General features: G+C 41.4%; 1 protein-coding gene across 1 annotated transcript in view; it reads right to left on the bottom strand.

The window, feature by feature from the left end:
* BMPER (BMP binding endothelial regulator) overlaps positions 1 to 22,091 on the bottom strand; it is a 158,436-nt gene that overhangs the window by 65,860 nt on the left and 70,485 nt on the right. Inside the window, exons 7-10 of the mRNA XM_033165204.1 lie at positions 11,762 to 11,861; positions 4,879 to 4,988; positions 2,616 to 2,756; positions 120 to 224 (exon numbers count right to left, since the gene is read on the bottom strand). Coding sequence (XP_033021095.1) covers positions 120 to 224; positions 2,616 to 2,756; positions 4,879 to 4,988; positions 11,762 to 11,861 — 456 coding nt within the window. The remainder of the gene's footprint in view (positions 1 to 119; positions 225 to 2,615; positions 2,757 to 4,878; positions 4,989 to 11,761; positions 11,862 to 22,091) is intronic.

Raw genomic sequence — 22,091 nt, forward strand, 5'->3', positions numbered from 1 at the left:
AGGACTTGGAGTCTCATTATGGTTCTCCTTTTCCCAAGCCTGCGTAAGCCAAGCCTGCCAAAGTTTCTACTGAAAAGCTCTATCAATTTATAAACAGGAGGAAAAGGACACACACTCACATGAGGGCAGCTGCTGACTGGAATGCACTGTTTCTTGCGACACTCAGTCTTGCCTTTCACACAAGCACAGATGGTGCAGTTAACGGAGGACCACATCTCTCCATCCTGCAGGAGGGAGAACATGATACAGCCATCAGCAGAAGGAAGCAGTTCCAGTAATGCATCATCCTGTTATACAAGGAAAAAGCAACACTCTCCCTGTTGGGGAGTTATGTCATTGTTTAGTCTAAATCACTTCTGAGATGTCCATCTCCACCCAGTTGGATTAAGGGTGGAAGCTCATCAGGGATGATTTTTCACTCTGATCCTTCCAGATAGAGGAGTTTTACTGTACGCCTAATGAAGACGTGTCAGAATTTTCTAGCAACATCCTGATTAGTTGCCTTTTCTCCTGAAAAACATTCGAGTTGTGATCACACAGTATCATGAACATCTCATTTGGGATGACATAATTATAAAAAAATTGATTCAACATAGCCACTGTGATTGGCATGTTTAAGTTACCGCGCGTGAAAGTATTTGATAAAGATGTCAGGACACTGAAAATTTATTCCCAGATGTGGCATCGTTCTCCTTCAGCCCAGGAATGTACTTAATACTGAATTCAGATTTGGATTACTTACAGTGCAAAGGCAGACATCTGATCTACTAAACATCTGAAAATGCTTATAACAGATAGAGAACAAAAATTACCCAAGAATTCTAGCAGGTACAGAGCTCTGTGACTCCAAAGTGCTGCTTCAGAAATGCCCTGGCTTCCTTTCTTATGGACTGCATGGGCCAAATGCAGTTCTTAAAGCATTATTTTACCCACCAGAGGTCCAGCCACTGTTCCTTTTCTATCCAACTTACAGAAGCCTTCGATTTATTGGAAGGAAATGAAGGTGGGACAGATTGTAACAGAGAGAAAAGGTATGTGCTATGGATCAGTGTGAGACAGAATACAATAAAAATGTAAGAGGAACCCATTTTATTTATTTATTATCAAATGCTGACAGCTTCTATGAGCCACAGGTGAGAGCAGGGTACACAGTGGGTAGGTAATCTGTCTCAAGATAATGCCCAAGTACCTGACACAGGACACAATCCTCTGGGATTTCTCAAGTTCTCTTGCAAAGTACTCATTCACTTTATTTGTGGCTTTCAGAAGACAATTTCTCAGTCAACTATTTCCCACGAGTCATTTTTCTCCCTCTGCTACTCTACATAATATTTTAATAATATGAAGAAGAGAGACATTTGAGGAATTCAATTTATCTGAATTCTGATGTGAACTGACCTGATCTGCACTCTTTAGACTAATGTGTAGATCAGAAAATAATCTGATTTTACACTTTTCTGAACTTTACAATGCCTTTCTTGGCATGATCCCCCTCAGATTGCTCAATTTATAATCCCAGTTTTGAAAACTGAGGCAATACACCAAGAAGTAGTGGACATATGGAAAAAATAATTATTAACAGATCTCAACAGACCAAAGCAAGTATTAACGGCAAAACAAAATAAAGGCTATTTCCCACAAAACACACATGAAGTAGTGAGTACAAGTCAATATGATAATCACAAGGAGTTGTGTGTTTATGTGTGTGTTTGTATAAGAGAGAATGCATGCAAATAAAGAAAGAGACAATTGGCTGGTGGCACAATGGTTTTTCTGTGTGTAAGCACCAACTGAATGAAGAGTAGTTCCTTTCAACTGACTGTAAACAGGGTTTCCAGGACCTATGTACAGTGCAGCTTTGTGCAATGGGGGGCGGGGGGTTGAATGCAAATTAATGAAAAGCAGCATTGGCTGAGTAAATGCTATGTGCATAAGGGATTTAACTTTTCATCTGATCCCAGGATCTCTCAACACACAGATGGTCCACACAGTGTCAGAAATCAGTTCCAACAGAGAGGTAGGGTGCGGGGAGAGAGAAATTCTGCATGGCTTGAAAAAAAACAAGCAGGCACCCAATAATATGGGGAGTGTTTTGGGAGGGAATCCCCAATGACCTTGGGTAGGAGGAGGGCAGGAGTAGATTATTACTGCATGCCTTCCCAATTCATGAAGCACTGTCTGTATCTATAGCTGTGTACTTTATATCCAAAAAAAGTGAATTCAGCTCCTATTGGCTCACCTGCAGGTGGGAGGAGGTTCCATTTTGGCTTTGGCCATTCAGCCATGCTCTCTACAGGCCACAGAGAAATACCTTTACTATAGCTATCAGGATGTGCTAAGGAAACTGAAGGACATCATTATAATGCATTTTATAGCACAGGGAAGCAGCAGGGCTGTCTGCCTAGGCAGAAAGGAGTCAGTTTACCAGACTGCAGAAAGCTAATCTTTTTTCTGTTTTATTTTAATTCCTTGTGTGGGAGCCTCTCTGCACTACTAAAAGATAAAAACCACTGCTCTGGATTCATTGCAACCTGATGATTATTCAAGTGTTGCAATGATACCCGCATGGGGCAGTTTCTTTTTTCTTTCTTTTTTTTTAAAAAAAGAGCATTTACCCGGAAGATCTTGTTGCCAAACTTGCACACTTTTGTTTTCTCTGGGGACATGTACGAGACACACTCCTTGCAGCACTGCTCTTTGCCTTTAATGCAATCTCCAGGAGGTGAGCATTTCTTCTTACACACCACAGTGGAATCCTACAGGGAAAGAGGAAGGGAGGAAGAGAGGTTGCAGATAAGAGGATGAAGAGGATTACATTCCCTCCTCAATTAGTGGCTACTGGATACATGAAGTGGTTGCTAAACTGATGCCAATATAAGAATATCTACACAGATGTAATATGCATGGGGACTGAGACAAGGACAATGGCTAGGAACACTGAACCTTTTAGGCTGTGCCTATCCCCCCCCCCCCCACACACACACAACCTTGTGCAAATTAACTGAAACAAAGCATGTTTTCTATCTTACTCGTAATCCTTTACTCAAAACAAACACGAAAAGTCAGTTGATCATTATGGCGTCAGAAGCCTGCAGCCAATAGAAGGAATGATGCACTCGCCACAATATATTGAGGTTCTACGAAAGAGAATTATTCCAGAGCTGGAAAAGAGGTATCCTGATGGTACTGGGATATTGCAGCAGGACCTAGCCCCCGTCACACATCGAAAGTGGTGAAGAAATTCATGACAGAGCAGCAAATACAGGTACTTGATTGGCCAGGGAATTCCTTGGACGTAAATACCATTGAGAATTTGTGGGCTACAGTGGTACCTCTGGTTACGAACTTAATTTGTTCCGGAGGTCCGTTCTTAAGCTGAAACTGTTCTTATCCTGAGTCGCGCTTTCACTAATGGGGCATCCCGCTGCGCGTGTGCCTCCAGCACGCGATTTCCATTCGCATCCTGGGGCAAAGTTCGCAACCAGGAGAAGCTACTTCCAGGTTAGCAGAGCTTGTAACCTGAAGCATTCGCAACCAGAAGTGTTCGTAACCAGAGGTACCACTGTATATGCAAAAGTCGCCTCTGTGCTGTAGACTGTACGACTATGGAGACTCTCATTCAGGCACTGATTCAAGTGTGGTACAGGGATCTGAAAAATCAACAGTGACTGTTCGAAACTAGTAGACTCCATGCCAAACCGTGTTCAAATGCTGCTTAAAAATAGCAGAGGTCATATCCGTTACTAATGTACGTACAGTATATGTGAGTTTTGTACATGTATATGTGAGTTTTGTACAATAAACTACATTATTTGTTTCAATTAATTTGCACAAGGGTGTACACACACACACACACACACACACACACACACAATTTCTATACCACCCTTCATCCGAGGATCACAGAGTGATTTACATAAGAGCACAAAAATACATAACATAGTAACAAATAAAAACAATACCCCCCCCCCAGTTTAGGTAAAGGTAAAGGGACCCCTGACCATCAGGTCCAGTCGTGTCCGACTCTGGGGTTGCGGCGCTCATCTCGCTCTATAGGCCAAGGGAGCCGGCGTTTGTCCGCAGACAGCTTCCGGGTCATGTGGCCAGCATGACAAAGCCGCTTCTGGCGAACCAGAGCAGCGCACGGAAACACCGTTTACCTTCCCGCTGGAGCGGTCCCTATTTATCTACTTGCACTTTAATGTGCTTTCGAACTGCTAGGTGCGCAGGAGCTGGGACCAAGCAACGGGAGCTCACCCCGTGGCAGGGATTCGAACCGCCGACCTTCTGATCAGCAAGCCCTAGACTCTGTGGTTTAACCCACAGCGCCACCTGGGTCCCCTCCCTTAATTAGTCAAAGGCCTGGGAGAAGAGGAATGTTTTTGCCTGGTGCCTAAAGATATATAACAAAGGCATCAGGTGAGTCTCCTTGGGAAGAGCATTGCACAAATGGGGAGCCCATTCTCATGTTGCCACCTTTTGGGCTTCTCACGGAAGAGGCAAAAGAAGAAGGGTCTCAGATGATGTTACTTTACTAAGAGATGCATCTGAAAGTCAACGGGAGCAAGCACTGTAGCCCCCAAACTATAAAAGTATCACTGCTGTACCATGATTCCAGTTAAAGGTGGGTAGCCGTGTTGGTCTGCCATAGTCGAAACAAAATAGAAAATTCTTTCCAGTAGCACCTTAGAGACCAACTGAGTTTGTTCTTGGTATGAGCTTTCGTGTGAAGAAGAAGAAGTATCTGAAGACGTGTGCATGCACACGAAAGCTCATACCAAGAACAAACTTAGTTGGCCTCTAAGGTGCTACTGGAAAGAATTTTTTATTTTGCTGTACCATGAAAATGACATGAAGAAGGGTTTACTACCAACTCACCCTGCAGGTACACTTAGTACAATTGTCATATGCAAAAGAGGCTCCGTTGTCATAAACATCACTGTGAAAGAGGCAGCTTCCAAATGGGAGATCAAACACTTTCCTCTGCCCTGGGAAATACAAACGACAGGAAAAAGAATGTGATTTAAAGGGAGCTGCATCGTCAACAAATATATTAGCTGTTGCTCATCTGCAAACTATTATTGACTGGATTGTTTTGTTTTAATCCATTTATACAGTACAGGATTTGTTTTTTAATCCTTTTTTATTCTGTTTTGAAGAAATTACCGATTACCTGAGGCAAAGACAAGGAACTATAAAACGATGTTGGCAAATCTCTATGAAACTTGTGCAGTGGAGGTATTCTAAACTACTGTATATACTTGAGTATAAGCCTAGTTTTTCAGCACATTTTTTGTGCTGAAAAAGCTGCCCTCGGCTTATACTCGAGTGAGGCGGGTGGTGGGGGCGGCGAGAAAGAAGCCCTTTCTCTCCACTCGTGCCGCCACCCGGTCTCCCCTGTCAACCATTCCTTAAGAAGTGTACAAGAACAGCGGTTATTTACTCTCCCCAGGCAGCTTGTTCCATTCCTGAACTGCTCACATAAATACAAACTTGGCAAAGGAGGAAGAGGAAGGAGCAGCCCAAAGGGCTGCTTTCGGGCTGCTCGTTCGTCCTCCTCCTCCACAGCAGCAAAGGTGAATCGGCTTATACTTGAGTCAATAAGCTTTCCCAGGTTTTTTGTAGGAAAATTAGGTGCCTCGGTTTATATTTGGGTCGGCTTATACTCGGGTATATACGGTACTTATTTGTAGCAGCTTGCCTTGACACTAGACTTCTGGGTTCAATGGGGAAAATTGTTGGTTCGATGTGAATGATTTTTGGAATAGAGGGAGACTGAGGTTTTGTTCATTTGGTAATTAGCAGGTCAGAGTATTGCTCTGTTTATTATTAGAGTACTGTTAATATTGTTCACTACTATTTACATGGCCAGTATGTATTTTTCCACGCATGTTATATCAAATATTAATGTATTAGATTATTCCCCCCCTTCCTCCCTATGGTATTATGTAGTGTATATTTTTCTTTGCTGGGTCGCTTGGAGATCTTCGGGTGACAAGCGACTAATAAGTTTAAATAAAGAAATAAAGGTATGGATAAATTATAATCACATAATACTATTGATCCATCTAGCCCAGGGCCATCTATTTTGACTGGCAGTGGCACTCCTGAGGGCCAGGTACAGGGTTTTCCTAGTCCTACTGCCAGAGATCTGTTTGAAAAATAATAGTAAACTCAATTATCTGCGTACCAGTCCTTATGTGGCCAAAATGGCACCACCCACAAGAAAAAAGACATCAATAAGCTCGGTGAAACCCCAAGGTTTAAAGAAGCACAATTTATTTATATTTTTGCGGGGGAAAGAAAACAGCTAATATGGGGAACCCAAACTGACTTTTGAGGATGAATGTGGAAAACCAGAAGGGAGGTTTAGTGGAATGGGATACCTAGGACAGGAACACTACATACTGCAACATTTAGCTGCAGGTCTCACTTTAATTAATTAATTGACTAACTAACACATTTATGGACTGCTTCACAGCCTGTAACCAAAGGAAGCAGTGTACAACAAGATAAAAAAAATAGATAAAGTACAACCCCCCAAAAGTTCTAAAAACAATTAAAAACATCTCCACAAACACTAAATGCAATATAATGATTTCTACAAATGTACGATTAATATCCCATAAAAACTAAACAAAAAATGTATTGCAACAATGGAGTCGTCTTAGTTTAGGAGAAGCCAAGAATTGGACCTGGGTTTTATACACACAAAGCCCATGTTTTATGGCTTGGCCTAACTTTAAAATGTGCTTCTATGCTCTTTACTAAGAATTTTGTTTTGTTTCGCAAAGACGTAAAACTCTAAGGTCAAACAAGACAACCCTTGAGTCCCTTATATCTGATTGCCCCCATATTTGTCACCATTTTTGACAAGCGCTGCCATTTCAGTACTGAAGTACAGACAGATACAGACAACATTGTAATGTAGATTTATCCCCATTTTACAGCTTGAGGAAAGGAGGCAAAGTCACAGCAGCTTCCCCAAGGGTTCAGTTACACCAGTGCTAATAAGCTACCTGGAAATAAACTTTTAAATAGCTGGGCTTTCTAGAGATGATTAGCATGTATAACTATACTGTACCAATAAGTATTTTTGCTTTCAAAAGTTTCATTTCAAATTTAAGAGCTCACTCTGGACTCTATGATTTTGTCATGCTTAAATAAGACACACTGATACCAGTAGGATTTAAATTGATCATGACTTAAACCCCATTTATACCTATGGTTCTACTCTGCACATGATGGGAAGTCTGGATTCAACCTTCTATTAGGATTATGAATAAAATCATATAATTCCTGGGTGAATGATTACTCTGACCTAATTATTGGAGGGGTTGTTGTAAAGATTATTAAGGGTTTGGATAGCAGTACTAACAAAACACAACAGGCCAATAGCTTTTACAGGTTGTCTTGTAACAGAACCATCACAACACAGCAGATGTGTTGGAGAGGATTTAGATATAACTATGTATGTAATATCTGGAAACAATTGAGAGGGGACACATTTGCTAGCCACCTCAAAACTTGTTCTCCCTCACACCTGTTTTCCAGATTTCATCCCCATCCTACTGCCTCACACAAGCCCACAAAAACATCTGCTCTATTGCATTGGAATGGAAAAGAGAATTGGCTGCAGTATGAAAAATCTCTGGGGACAGGAACACTTGCCTCTCTTCTAAGAATCTGGAGGCAAAGTCTGAGGAAGGTGGAAAGGATCTTCCACAACGAGCTACAAGATGATTCCTGTTGGATTAGACCAAAGGCCCATCTCAGTGGCCAACCAGATGTTTCTGGGAAGGCCAGAGGCAGGACTTGAGGGCATTAGTCCTTCTCCACAGTTGTTAACCAGCAATTGGGATCTAGAGGCTCACTGGCTCCGAATTTGGAGGCAGTGTCCAGCCATTATGACTAGCGCCCACTGATAGCTTCATCCTTCATGATTTTTTTCTAATCCACTTTCACATCCATCTCAACTGGTGGCAGTCACCACATCTTGTGGCAGCAAATCCCATTAACTCTGCGCTGTGTGAAGAAGTACTTCCTTTTTCCTGACTGCAGACTGTTCTCTGAGCCAACTCCTGATGAAACCCACATGCTGCAGAGTAGGCAGGCATCTCCCAGTTGGTCCTCTCTTGGCCACATGAGAAGAGAAGCAAAGAGAAGAGAAGATGGTGGCGCTACAATAAAACTAATGCTGAATATTGTTTTGAGGTGTTCACATGAAAAACTGAAGGGGTTTAGTCTGAGAAGCTGAGGGTTCACGTCTGATTAGACATTTAGGTATGCCATCAAGGACTAAAGGTTAGGGAACCCTCTCATTTAAAACTACATCTTTTAGAATCAACAACACACATCATGGAGCTTTGACAGACCACTCAGAGCTTCTTGGGAAAAGAGGCCCTCTCATTTTCGGTGCCATGGAACATTCTTCAACACTGAAGAGAATGGAGACAACCCTGGATGTGCAAAGTTCTTATATGTATATTACAGCACTTATATTCATGCTGGAGCTAATATATTTGAGCACTTGAGTCTGTGTGCTTGGTATAAGACAAGTGCCCTGTCAGAGTCTGGTTTATAGTATATTTGTCACATTTTGGTTTGGAGTCAGTGTGCCTTTAACAAATCTCATCTACTGCGAACAGACGTTTGAATAATCCCCACCTGCAATGATATTGCCAATTCTTACAACAAGCACACGTCTTTAAAAATGGCTCTGTACATCCTGCAGAACAATCTCATTGATGTAATGTTTTGAGTTAGAAAGCAGTAATCACTAAGTGATGATGTGCACCAGCCCAGAAGATAATTCAGTACAACTTTTATGGCATGCCAGCCAAGTCTTGCAGGATATGAAAAATCCCAGTCAACGCCAAGACTGTCCTATGAAAATCAGTTCAAGATGTTCAGAAATCCCATATGGGACAACACATCCTTTGCATTGCCGTGCATTGCATGAAAGCACATTATATTGGTCTGGCAAGGCTGGAAACAATAAATGAGTTATCTAGCTTGTTCACTAACAAAGCCTCTTGCTTTGTCGTATCCTCCCCAAAGCCAGTTATATCATTCCATCTCCCTTTTATACTGCAGGTATATCTAGAAGCAAGCCATTTTGCCAGCTAGAGCACATGCACCACCCAGTTCAGCAGTAGCTAACAAGATGCTACAATTAGGCCTACAAACAACTTTCATCATCTCCAGCAAATCACTGCAGATAGTCAGAGATAATGGGAGCTGTATTACAACATCACCTGGAAGATGCCATGTAGGCTATACCTGGCCCAATTCAAGAGATACTCCTTTGGAGTAGTGCTGGAACACTACTGCTGGGTTTGGGGAGTGTAATCAGCCATATGCTGATGTCAAGGACTCTATTTCTCATTATCACTGGAGCCACAGGGATGTCTTGCAGGTGTTGGATGGGGACAGTAGTGGTCTGGATAAGGGCCAATAAACTGAGGCTGATCCCAACAAGATGGAAGAGCTGTGGGGTGGTAGTTCTTGGATCAGGGAACTGGGTACGCAGCCTTTTCTCAATGGGGTTAGCTGTACTTTCCTGGAAGTACAGCTACAATATTAGAAGAGTCTAACTAGCACACAGGATGTAAAGACAATTACCATTAGCACATAGAATCACAGAATTGTAGAGTTCGAAGGGACCATGAGGCTCATCTAGTACAACCCCATGTAATGCACAAATATGAAACTGTCCCATATGGGGATCAAACCTGCAACCTTGGCGATATCAGCACTATGCCCTAACCAACTAAGCTGATATGCTCCCCCCTCCCCATGCAAGTTGTGTAGATCCTTATTGGAATAATGATATAATCAAGGGATCCCATGGATCATCTAGTCTGTACAGCAGCCATCTGATTTCACATATTCAGGGAAGAATTCAATATCACTCTAAAACAAATGTTCTATCAGCGCAAGCATATCAGCTTTTCTGATGGAACAACCTCCCCTTCCTCCTGCTACATGCTGTTCTTGGGGGGGGGGGTCACATAGCAGAGGAAAGGGGAGGAAGCCCTGTTGCGCTAGCAGGAGCCCTTGTTAGCAGAACTATTTAGTTGACCCCAGCCCTCACTATATATACCATTTTTGAACACAAGGAAAGAACTCGTCACCTCCAGTTGGTTTTGTATATTGGTTACTGTTATAAAAATGGCTTTGTACTCATTTGTGGCTTAATAAATTAAATAACTACATAAATAAACAGATGTGTACTCTGATGATACCCCCTGATCCAACTTTGTCACTCCATCCCGGTAGCCTCAGTGGCACGGACTGCATCTTTCTAGCCTCAGATTGTTCCCCAGCTGCATTCATTCATGGATACAGTGGCCTAGCCACAGTTACTCTCACCCTGGTAGCCTCCTATTTATATTATTGTAATGTACTCTCTGCAAGAGGATTTACTGAAAGACGGTCCAGAAATGATCATTAGTTCAGGATGCTGCCACTAAAATGTTCACTGGAGTAGCTATTAGGGATCATATACTGATCTTTAAAGTTCTTAATTGGCTCCCTATTTGCTTCCAGGCAGAATTTAAGGTGCCAGTGTTGATCTTAAACAACGTGGGACCAGGGATGTGAAGAAATGCCTCCCTGCAGCAGCCTCACCAGATTCTTCATTCTGGAAGGGAGGCCCTTCTTTTCTCACCACCAGAATTTCTATATTTCTATACACTGGGTGGTGATATGGGATAGTGCCATCTGAGTAGTGACACACTGATTATGGAACATCTTCCCCAACCCACCCAGAAGTACGACTGTTTTATTTATTTATCTCATACAATTTATATACCACCTGACTGTAAAAAAAAAAAGCAAGCAAACCACAACGTTGCTAAGGTTGCGTCTGGATTTTAGTCTGTTTCTGCAAAACATTTTCATGTGGATTGCAGTTTTATCTGCTCTAATCATTGGATAGTTGTTGCCTCTTTTAAATATTATTTTAACCCACCCGGTGATCATTGGGTGAAGGGTGGGTTTAAGATGGTCTTGATAAATAAATAAAATATAATATAATACAGCATTGCTCTCACTTGGGGAGAGCAAAAACAGATGTACATAATAATCTTCCAGATCCAGTTCAGAAGATCACATTTATTCTCCAAAGTAAATAGTACATCTGACATCTATACAAAACCAAATTTAAGTGGCCAAGATTTGGCCTAATTCCTGATAAAGAAAAACAGAAATAAATATGAAAATAATAATGATAATACCATTGTAACAGATATAATTTTCTAACTATATTCCATTTATTTGATGCAATTGTTCTCTTTCAAAAATTTTGATGCTATAAAACTATGCATAAAGGTAAAGGAACCCCTGACCGTTAGGTCCAGTCGCAGACGACTCTGGGGTTGCGGCACTCATCTCGTTTTACTGGCCGAGGGAGCTAGCATATGTTGCCAGCATGACTAAGCCGCTTCTGGCGAACCAGAGCAGCACATGGAAACGCTGTTTACCTTCCCGCCAGAGCAGTACCTATTTATCTACTTGCACTTCGTGCTTTCAAACTGCTAGGTTGGCAGGAGCAGGGATCGAGCAACGGGAGCTCACCCTGTCGCGGGGATTCGAATCGCCGACCTTCTGATCAGCAAGCCCAAGGCTCAGTGGTTTAACCCACAGCGCCACCCACATCCCTTTTATAACTATGCATAAGCTTCCTCAAATGTCTGTGAGTTGTCTGAAAGAAAACGTACAGAGTACATGCAATATGCCTGTTTAAACAACGACTCACCCAAACATTTTGGGCAACACTGTCCGGATGGAGTATGACTGAGATGCTGGGGACATGAAAGAATGGGGCAGACTTCCTGTACGCACTGTGTCCTGCCACCCTAAAAGAAAATAGGGTCAGTTAGAGAACACACAGCTGAAGAACGCAGAGCAGCCTGAGCCACACCTCGCTAAATACACTTTAATTAAATGCTAACGTATCGAAAACGCATCCAGCAGGAAAGCTGAGATTCTCACCTCTACAAACACTTCAAAAACAAGGCCATCAGAGGCCAAATCTTATACAATGCATTTCAGCATACTGTAACATCAACACCACATGAAGCACATATGAAGCACATAGTTTCCTAGAAAGAATCCTGGGGAATTTGGTTTGTTATGGGTGCTGGGAGTCCACCTGACACTGATACAGAAACTGTGCACATATACCATGCAAAAGAATGAAATATCATTATTCCCCACTTCTTTCTCTCTCCCTTCTCTCTGCTCTAACCTCACAATCCAGTGTTTTTCTGGGGTATACCCCTAAACATTTTGTGAATCTTTGTACTTTTGTCCATTTATCATATTTATTTTTCCCGATTTGAACTATAAAATGGTGATTTTCTTGAGTCAAAATGAGAGTATCCCTAAACTTTTTTTTTTAAGGAAAAAAAGCACTGTCAGCATCTCATACCAAATGTAACCGACCTGCTCTTATTAATTGAAAACAGAGACGTTATATGTACCTTTGTTATCTATTAAAATCTTTCTTTTCTTTTTTCATGGAGTTACAAAAGGAGTTCAATTTGGTTTCAGGTTTGAAACTGTTGCTTTATTTTATTTTAAGCAGTCTTTCTATAATCTTGTGACTCCTCCCGAGGGAAAGTTGGATCCAAAAGACAGGAGAGGCAGACTGGTGTCTCCACACCAGACAATTGCTGCTCTAAATACTACCACTGTGAGGGGAAACACAGAGCTAAAAACAAAGGCAAAAATCCCCCATAAGCAGTAATGAAGCAGGCACTGGGAAATGAGAAAATAATAAGGGAACACGAGGCCGGATTTTGAGAAAGCCTATTTTTAAAGGAATAAAGAGCTATCCTTGGAGTTATACGGTACAACATAGAATAAAGGTCTTGGGAATAAAATAGAGAGGGTGAAGGTCAAACTGTGGAAGAAATTTTGTTTTGGCCAACCCAGCCCTTTAAATGAAATATTATCAACATGTATATAAGCATAGAGAGGCCCTGGTCAAGGAGCGCAGTTCATCTGCTGGGCATTGTGCATAAAGAGAGAAGATTGTCTCTACTACCACACAGAGCTATCAGCCTAAACAATATTCTGTTTCGGTGCGGCTTTTGTTTCTCATTTCAGAAGACAATAAATGGACGGTGGCTATGAATGAATGAAACCTCCACTGCAGCAAAACCTGTTCTGTGTCTCCCACAAAGGACTGCAATCAACTCAAATTAAAAAAGAAAGAAAGAAAGAAATCTTTGCTCCAGATCGTCTCATTTAAATTTCCTGTATAGTTTATAATTTAAAGCAGCCCAAGCAGCCAGCAATAAACTCTGCGCTCCTAGACGCATGAAAGAATTATGAGTTGTCCGCAGCCACATGCATTCAGGATCTCTCTCTAAACTCTCTTGAGAGACAAGTAATATAAATGCTCTACCTCTCTAGAGCACAGAGGAGGAAGCTGTGGTGTATGGTGAGTTTACTGATATGTTTTAATTCTAATGTTAATACCAATACCCAAAATAAAGCATTATCTTTACTGCATACGCACACTTTAATAAGATTTTCAGACACTGCACTGTCTGAAAAGAACACAGCCTTTCTTTCCCCCCTCCAACTTGCCCCAAGGGGGGCTGCTGAAACATCCTGAATGCACACAGCTTTAGGCCTGCGCTCATAATCCTTTCAACACAGCATCCAGGGATGCAAAGTATATTGCGGTCTGAAACTGCTGCTCTGAATTATGAATCAGTCAGGAAACTCTGAAATGATTTCTTTCCACTTAGGCAGCTCAGAGAACAGATTCCCCCCCCCCTTTTTTTTCTTTTTCAAGAATGTGCAGGTGCGGTATCAGAGAACTAAACCTACAGCGTTTGAAAAATGGTACAATTGCTCACGGGAGAAGCCTAGAAACAGGCGCCATGCCCAAAAGGTATTTTCGTGATGCGTGAGTGATGAGGTTATCTGAAGGAGCAGGTAGGTCAAGCGAGAGACACCTTCAGTGGTTTAAAGCAGAAGCGGTGAGTTTGTGGCCCTCCATCTGGTGTTGGGGCAATCAACCCTTCTGAGAATTTTAGCTCTCAGGATTCTGCACAAACTACACTTCCCAAGATTCTTTGGGGAAGCCATGGCTGTTTAAAGTGGTATGACTAGAGATGTAAAATTTCCGGAAATTTTGAAGCTTGGAAAAAAACGAAAATTTTCGGAAAAATTGAAAAAAAAATGCTACATTAGCACTTCTTTTTTCTTTTCCAGATTGAAAGTCATTCTGTTACTTTAGAAACATAAAATATAACTATGGACAATTTTAATGTGCATAAAATTATCACAACTAGCATACTAAAAATATAATGTATCCAAACAATTATTACAAACAGAATTTACTTTTAAAATAATATTTATTTGTATTTGTAACAAATGGAGCAACAATGTCCTGAACTGTTTACTAGTTTATGTGGAACAAAAAAAAACTCCACAAAACAATTTTTAAAAATCCAGAAGTAACAATTATTCATATTTCCTCTCCACAGTGTTTAAAAAAACATTCTCATAAAAAGAACTGAAGAAGGAAGTGGGACTAAGTTTCAATGAATGGGCATGAAATTTAATCAGAATCATTTTCTGAGCTGTAATTAAGTATATACTTTCAGGCCCTTTTTGTTGCTCTATATTTTCTTTCAGTGCTTTGAGGCCTAGTGAAGAGGAAGAGAACCAATGCATACCACACACATGCAAAAACAAAACTGAAACCTTTTTCTTTTCTGGTGACAACAGCACCTCCTAAAGGAAGAAATGTATCTTGTTCTTGCATTGGAGAGTTCAGTTTGTAACCTAGGACTTGCTTGTCCTCACAGAAATCAGAATAATCTGATACCATACATATTTTTTTAGAAATGATTTTTAAAATATTTGAACCCCTTATCTTAAAATGTTTTATTCATCATGTTAAAATAAAACATTTCATAATCTATTTTTTATTTTTTCAATTTTTCCAATTTTTCAAAACAACAACAACAAAAAAGGCTTCAGGGAAAAACGGGGACGACGACGGGTTTTTCCCGATTTTTCCCCAGGTTTTTCCCAGGCCTTCACATCTTTAGGTATGACACTACTTTAAATGTGCAGTGGACGCTCGGGTTACGGATGTAATCCGTGACGGAGGCACGTCCGCAACCCGCATCGTTCGTATCCTGCAGCGCCGCATCTGTGCATGCGCATGACGCAATTCGGCATTCTGCACATGCACGAAGCGCGATTAAGCATTCCCGCGCATGCGCCGAAACCTGGAAGTAACCCGTTCTGGTACTTCTGGGTTCGGCACAGGGCGCAACCCGAAAAGGTGTAACCTGCAGCGGCCGTAACATGAGGTATGACTGTATAGTGCAGATGAGGCCTTGATCACTCAAGCCCCAGTGAGAAATTATCTGTTGCAAGTTTTTTAAGAACAACAGCAGCTACCAAAACACAGAGCAGGCCAACTTCAAACCTTTCTGCTTATAACATCTTTCTCCTGCCCCAATAATACCGATGCAATATTATAAGGATGACCCAATGTTAGAAGAGTATAAGCAATATTTTTGTAATTGTTTTCAAAGAGGAGGCTTAAAAGGCTGGATGCAAACTGGATGCACCTATAAAAAGTTTAATTCCAAAAGAGGACCAGTTTGAATCACATGTTTCTTAACTCAGCATTTACCAAATGGTGAAAATAAGGAAATTTTCCTCACCAGCCCAATCCAAACATATTAGTTATTCGGTTATACAGCAGCTGTAGCAATAAATCTTAACTATGTTATTATTTGTTGGTGCATACTGAATTTGAACTTAACAGTAGAGCTGAGAGCTTTTTCACACTGAAATAGAAAGTGCCTTTGCGTCTCTTTGGTGGGATTGAAGCCTTGTGTGCATGTCATGAATATGGCACAAAGGGAAGAGCAGGAATCAAATGGACAAACTCTTGCGCCAGGGCTTGCCAAGATTATTTTGATTCATCCTCCTTTCCATGTGTTATCCATTACTTGCAATGTTATTTATGCTGTTGTAGTACCTGGAAACGGTTAAGTTAAAAAAAAGGTACCTTCGCTAACTACACTGTATCTAGCTAGCCTAATACCATCTATATTATTTGGGAGTGGGAACTCACAACTTCGTGCGGGTGTGCTAAATCTAGATGATGTATGACACATTAAAAAATAGGAAATTGCAGCATCCAAAATGTTGAAATATGTTCTATATGTTTTGGTGTTATAAATATAAAAGTTAAACATTTGAAAAAACCGTGTGACAGGACACACCGCCAGGTTTCATACAAGGTTCCTTGTCCGTGTAACGTAAAATTCTTGGGACATTAGAACCCCAAGTAATTATGGACTGGTTTCTCTTTTGGAATTAAGCTTTTTAATAGGTGCATCCAGCTGCAATGAATTTTTGTACTGTCCATCAGCTAGTAATTCAGATCAAAAGGAATCCACTCAATTGCAGCCATCTTCCTTCTTAACAACCGGCAAACATGCTGAAGTGTGTGGTGCCAAGGGCCAAATCAATGCTGCTGTTTGTCATCTATTCTAGTTTCCAGGGGCTGTGCTTCCTGAGATCACAAAAATACACTTCAGCATGTCAGGCTTTTAGCCAAAGTACATCGTAATGATGTCAAAGAATTTCCTCTTAGCAAGGAAGCTCAATTCCTGCAACACAGGAATCTAATATATTCCGTTCACCGCTGGTAACACTTTGCACTATGTATAATCTAGTATTCTTTTAATTCATTGAATTCAATAGAATTACCAGATATCACACCAAACTATGGCTTAGGACAAAACAAGACACATATCCTGGAGCCCATGATTGTCACTTTCTTGTGTGCTTAAATCACTCACCCTCTTTGCACTTTGCTCCATGAATTCATTCTGTGAAGCAACAGCCTCAAGGCATAGAACAACAACCATAACTGCGGTTTCTTGATTCAGGCATCATGCCAATCCATAGTTAGCATAAACACAGGAATGCAAACTTGATTTCAAACCATGGTTTCTGGCTTGTCAATTTAGATATTACTTAAATAATAGTCAAATTGTCTTAGCCATGGTTTGGTATGGTGTCAGAATGGAGCCCATATGGTGTCAGAATGGAGCCCCCCCCCCCCGCCTGATCACCTCATCCGTCTCCTGAGAAATCTCTATGTGGGACAAGAAGCTACAGTTAGAACTGGATATGGAATAACTGATTGGTTCAAAATTGGGAAAGGAGTACGACAAGGCTGTATATTGTCTCCCTGCTTATTTAACTTATATGCAGAATTCATCATGCGAAAGGCTGGGCTGGATGAATCCCAAACCGGAATTAAGACTGCCAGAAAAAATATCAGCAACCTCAGATATGCTGATGATACAACCTTGATGGCAGAAACTGAGGAGGAATTGAAGAACCTTTTAATGAGGGTGAAAGAGGAAAGCGCAAAATGTGGTCTGAAGCTCAACATCAAAAAAACAAAGATCATGGCCACTGGTCCCATCACCTCCTGGCAAATAGAAGGGGAAGAAATGGAGGCAGTGAGAGATTTCACTTTCTTGGGTTCCATTATCACTGCAGATGGTGACAGCAGTCACAAAATTAGAAGACGCCTGCTTCTTGGGAGAAAAGCAATGACAAACCTAGACAGCATCTTAAAAAGCAAAGACATCACCTTGCCGACAAAGGTCCGTATAGTTAAAGCTATGGTTTTCCCAGTAGTAATGTATGGAAGTGAGAGCTGGACCATAAAGAAGGCTGATCGCTGAAGAATTGATGCTTTTGAATTATGGTGCTGGAGGAGACTCTTGAGAGTCCCATGGACTGCAAGAAGATCAAACCTATCCATTCTCAAGGAAATCGGCCCTGAGTGCTCACTAGAAGGACAGATCCTGAAGTTGAGGCTCCAGTACTTTGGCCACCTCATGAGAAGAGAAGACTCCCTGGAAAAGACCCTGGTGTTGGGAAAGATGGAGGGCACAAGGAGGAGGGGACGACAGAGGATGAGATGGTTGGACAGTGTTCTCGAAGCGACTGGCATGAGTTTGGCCAAACTGCGGGAGGCAGTGAAGGATAGGCGTGCCTGGCGTGCTCTGGTCCATGGGGTCACGAAGAGTCGGACACGACTGAACGACAACAACAGAATGGAGCCCATGAGCCCTTGCTCATTTCAGCATGTGAAAAAAGACGCCAATAATTAGTTTCCTTTTTCTATAATTGTTAAGACAATACAAATTGCATAATTATATAAGATAGGTGGGGTTTTTGTTCTGGCTTTCTACATATGCCCATGGGTGCAGAGAATAACTTCCTGTTCATAACACTGAAATTCATGCTTACTAATGAAGAGCCTTCATGAATTAAATTAAAGAGGGGCACTCGGAATAATTGAAAATGCTTGATAGCCTCTAAACCTGTTCCACTACCAAATACACAAAAGCTTTCTATTTAATTGTTCTCGAGAGCCAAATGTCATATTGAGCTGTAATGCTAAATGCTATTTCAGTGCTATGTGAATGAGCTGTGTGAATGAGCCTCAGGACTGTGATCTGTCTCCTCCTCTGGCATGACAAATTGTGGTAAGTTGCAACTATGGTTTAGGGAAGTGCGGGGCAACTTGCGACTTTAGGGCCACATGTAGCCCTTGCCCTAATTTAATGCGGGTGGCAAGGAGGAGTGGTGGTAAACAGATGGCAAGACTAGAGAGAAAAGGTTTGCACCCACCCATCTCGGGCTCCAACTCTGCCCACTTTTGAATTCAGCCTGCAAGGGTATTTATCTTACACAAAAACTTAGTTAAATACTGTGTATAATGTGCACATTGAAATATTACTTCAACATGAAAAGTTACTAGTAATCAACATCTAGAAATCCTTGGCCACCACTCATCATTAATAAAGCAGGGCTTATTTTGGATCAGGCTTCCTCAACTTCACCCCTCCAGATGTTTTGAGACTACAATTCCCATCATCCCTGACCACTGGTCCTGCTAGCTAGGGATCATGGGAGTTGTAGGCCAAAAACATCTGGAGGGCCGAGGTTGGGGAAGCCTGTTTTAGATGAAGAACAGCATTTTGAATGTGAGACTGTTGGCTTTTCTAAGCACTTTGGCCCTAAATTAGAACAACCTTATTCTTACTGGCACCAAGAAATCTATCTCACTGTAAATACAAAATTCCCATCATATGTATGTTCACCTTCTCAATCAGTTGACTGTCTAAAATTATACTACAGTTTACTTTAACATTCTGAGAATATTGTGTTTTTTTGAATTAATAGTGTAATTTGTGGATTTGGATGCATCAAACCAAAAACTGGGTGCAGCCATACCAAAGTCACATTTCATTTCACCATCTTGATTCAAAACGGTGCCCAATGGAGACAAAGTCCACTGCCCCCACCTCGGGAACCACTGTGCCAAGAATGGTGACATTATCTCAAAAGGTGGCCAAACCTATGCCGAAAAATTAGCAGGAACATGCCAAACTGATGTTTTGGTCCACCCACTTGATTTAAAACTGTGCCCAGCCCACAAACAATGACAAAGGCTGCCACCCTACCTCAGGAACCCTTGTGCCAAGTCTGGCGACAATATTTGGAGAGGAGGCTGAACCTATACCAAAACCTGGGTGAAATCATACCAATGTTGTGTTTTGGTCTGCCATCTTGATTCAAAATGGTGACTGACAACCAAGCATTGGCAAAAAGTGCCGCCCCATCCCCACCCCCACTTGCGATCCCTTGTGCCAAGTTTGGCAGTGATATCTCAAGAGGTGTCTGAACATACAGAAAACAAGCAGAGAAGCAAGCAAGAAAACCACTTTCCAAAATAAAAATTAGATTGTTAGGACTGGCCCCATGGCACACCCATCCTCCACAGTGGACTATGGAAGTCTGAATCTTTTTATGGCTGCTGTTCATGTGGAATTTTAAACAGAAAAGCAGCATGTTTGTTGAGCCAACTGAGTGGCTGCAGTAGAAACATCAGAAAGTCCTGCATCCATTGGTAGTTCCCAACACGTGTAGCTCTGGAGCCATAGACTATTATAAACTAAACTCCAGACAGACACCCACACCTACCTCATGCACCCCATTATAAATCCTTTACTTTTCTTCTTTTGCCATTATACGGCCTGCTACTTTATTACGGAGCACTTCTACTTATGAATTTTCTGAAGCATTTTCTCTAGTATGTCGTCGGTGTGCATAGACACATGCAACACACACACACACATACTTCCTGTTAAAGACTATTTGCATTCCACACTTATTGCTGATGCCATCTCCGGATATACAGGATTTCACACATTCCACTTCCTTCAGCATAGCTATCAAAGGGCTGCCCTAACAGGAAATCCTGCTTGTTCTTCGAAACACAAAGACATAGGAGACTGGAAATATAATACCTAGTTAAGCAGTACACATGCTTACACAGTAAATGTTTGAGAACATCTGCAGGAAACTTTGCAAAACTAGAGCGTATTTGCAGAGTCTTCGCAGACCTTTTTTAAACTGCACACAGTATTATGCATCACATGTATTATCGGGGTGGCCAACTTCCAAGAGACTGTGATCTACTCACAGAGTTAAAAACTGGCAGTGATCTACCCCCTTTTTTGGGGGGGGGGTTTCTGGTCAAAGTTGTTGAGCTTTTTTTTTAGGAAGGAAAGCCCTGTTTTGGGGGGTTCACGTAAAAGTTGCTGAGCTTCTTCAGGGAAGAAGAAAGTGACGTTGAGCTTTTTTTTAGGGAGGAAAGCCCTGTTTTTGGTGTTCAGGTCATTTTAGGGGTGAAGGGCAAAGATGTTGAGATTTTTTTAGGGGAGCCAAAGTTTTTTAGCTTCTTTGGGGGGAGCCACTGATCTACTGGTGATCTACCACAGATGTCCAGTGATCTACAGGTAGATCACAATCTACCTGTTGGACATGCCTGTATTATATAATCTCCTATGCACCCAATATCATGGCAAGTGTGCAGATGATCTGTGTATAATTTACACATAATGTATTATCGATTTCATCTGTCAGGGTAGCTAGTATTGTAGTCCAGCCAATGCTCACAGGTGAGCCAATACCCACCTTAACCACAATCAAACAACCTGTCACACTGGCCAACACCGTGTTTTAGTGGAGTCATGGGAAGGGAGACAAATATTTATACAGAATTCACATGTAGCTGGCTACAGTAATACTTTTGACTGCTGAAGTTCACAGTGAAAAGTTCACACCTAATTTATCTGTAGCAAAGTATCTGTGTTGTCCTGGAGGTTGTAGGATTGAACGTGAAGAATCTCCAGCACAATAGTTGAAACTAAGATTAGGTTTATTGAATTTGCATATTGTTTCCCACTAATAAAATCCTGAAGCAATTTACTAGCAAGTGAAAAATGCAGTAACAACATTACAAAAACACGTTTAAAACTGATTAACCATAAAATACAACTGGTGCTGCCCAAATACCCAGGAAAACAAAAATGTCTTTTCTTGGCACCAGGTAGGCCTAACAAAATAGAAAATTCTTTCCAGTAGCACCTTAGAGACCAACTGAGTTTGTTCTTGGTATGAGCTTTCGTGTAGAAAATAATAGAAATAATTTTCTATTTTGTTTCGACTATGGCAGACCAACACGGCTACCCACCTGTAACCAGGTAGGCCTGAGTGTGTGTGTTGGGGGGGGCACAACAGAGAAAAGGAGTCTACAGAATATTATACTGTGGTTTTGTCTTCCAAAATTTGACGGAGTTGCTTTTAGAGCATTACTTTTGTAATGTTATATTCTTATTTTACCGTTATAAGTTCCTTTGAATACATTTGAATGAAGGAAGGTAGAAATTAATTACAAGAGCAGCATATCCACTAGGGTTCCCTTCCACAAACCAGGAATGAAGTATCATTCCTCACCCAACTTACTTAATTCTGCCACTTTAGGCTGGGTTCCACTGCCGTTCATGGCTGCATAGCTAGCAGAAGTTCAGCTAATATAGATTTTTGCCACCACAATAACTGTGGCAAAGCTGCTTCATTTCTACTATTGTCTGTCTGGGACCACTTCAAAAACAGGCATTCAGAAAGCAATCTGGCAGGTCTTCTCACAGATTTGATTGATA

The sequence above is a fragment of the Lacerta agilis genome, chromosome 12 (assembly GCF_009819535.1).
Source record: "Lacerta agilis isolate rLacAgi1 chromosome 12, rLacAgi1.pri, whole genome shotgun sequence".
NCBI classification, from domain to species: Eukaryota; Metazoa; Chordata; class Lepidosauria; order Squamata; family Lacertidae; genus Lacerta; species Lacerta agilis.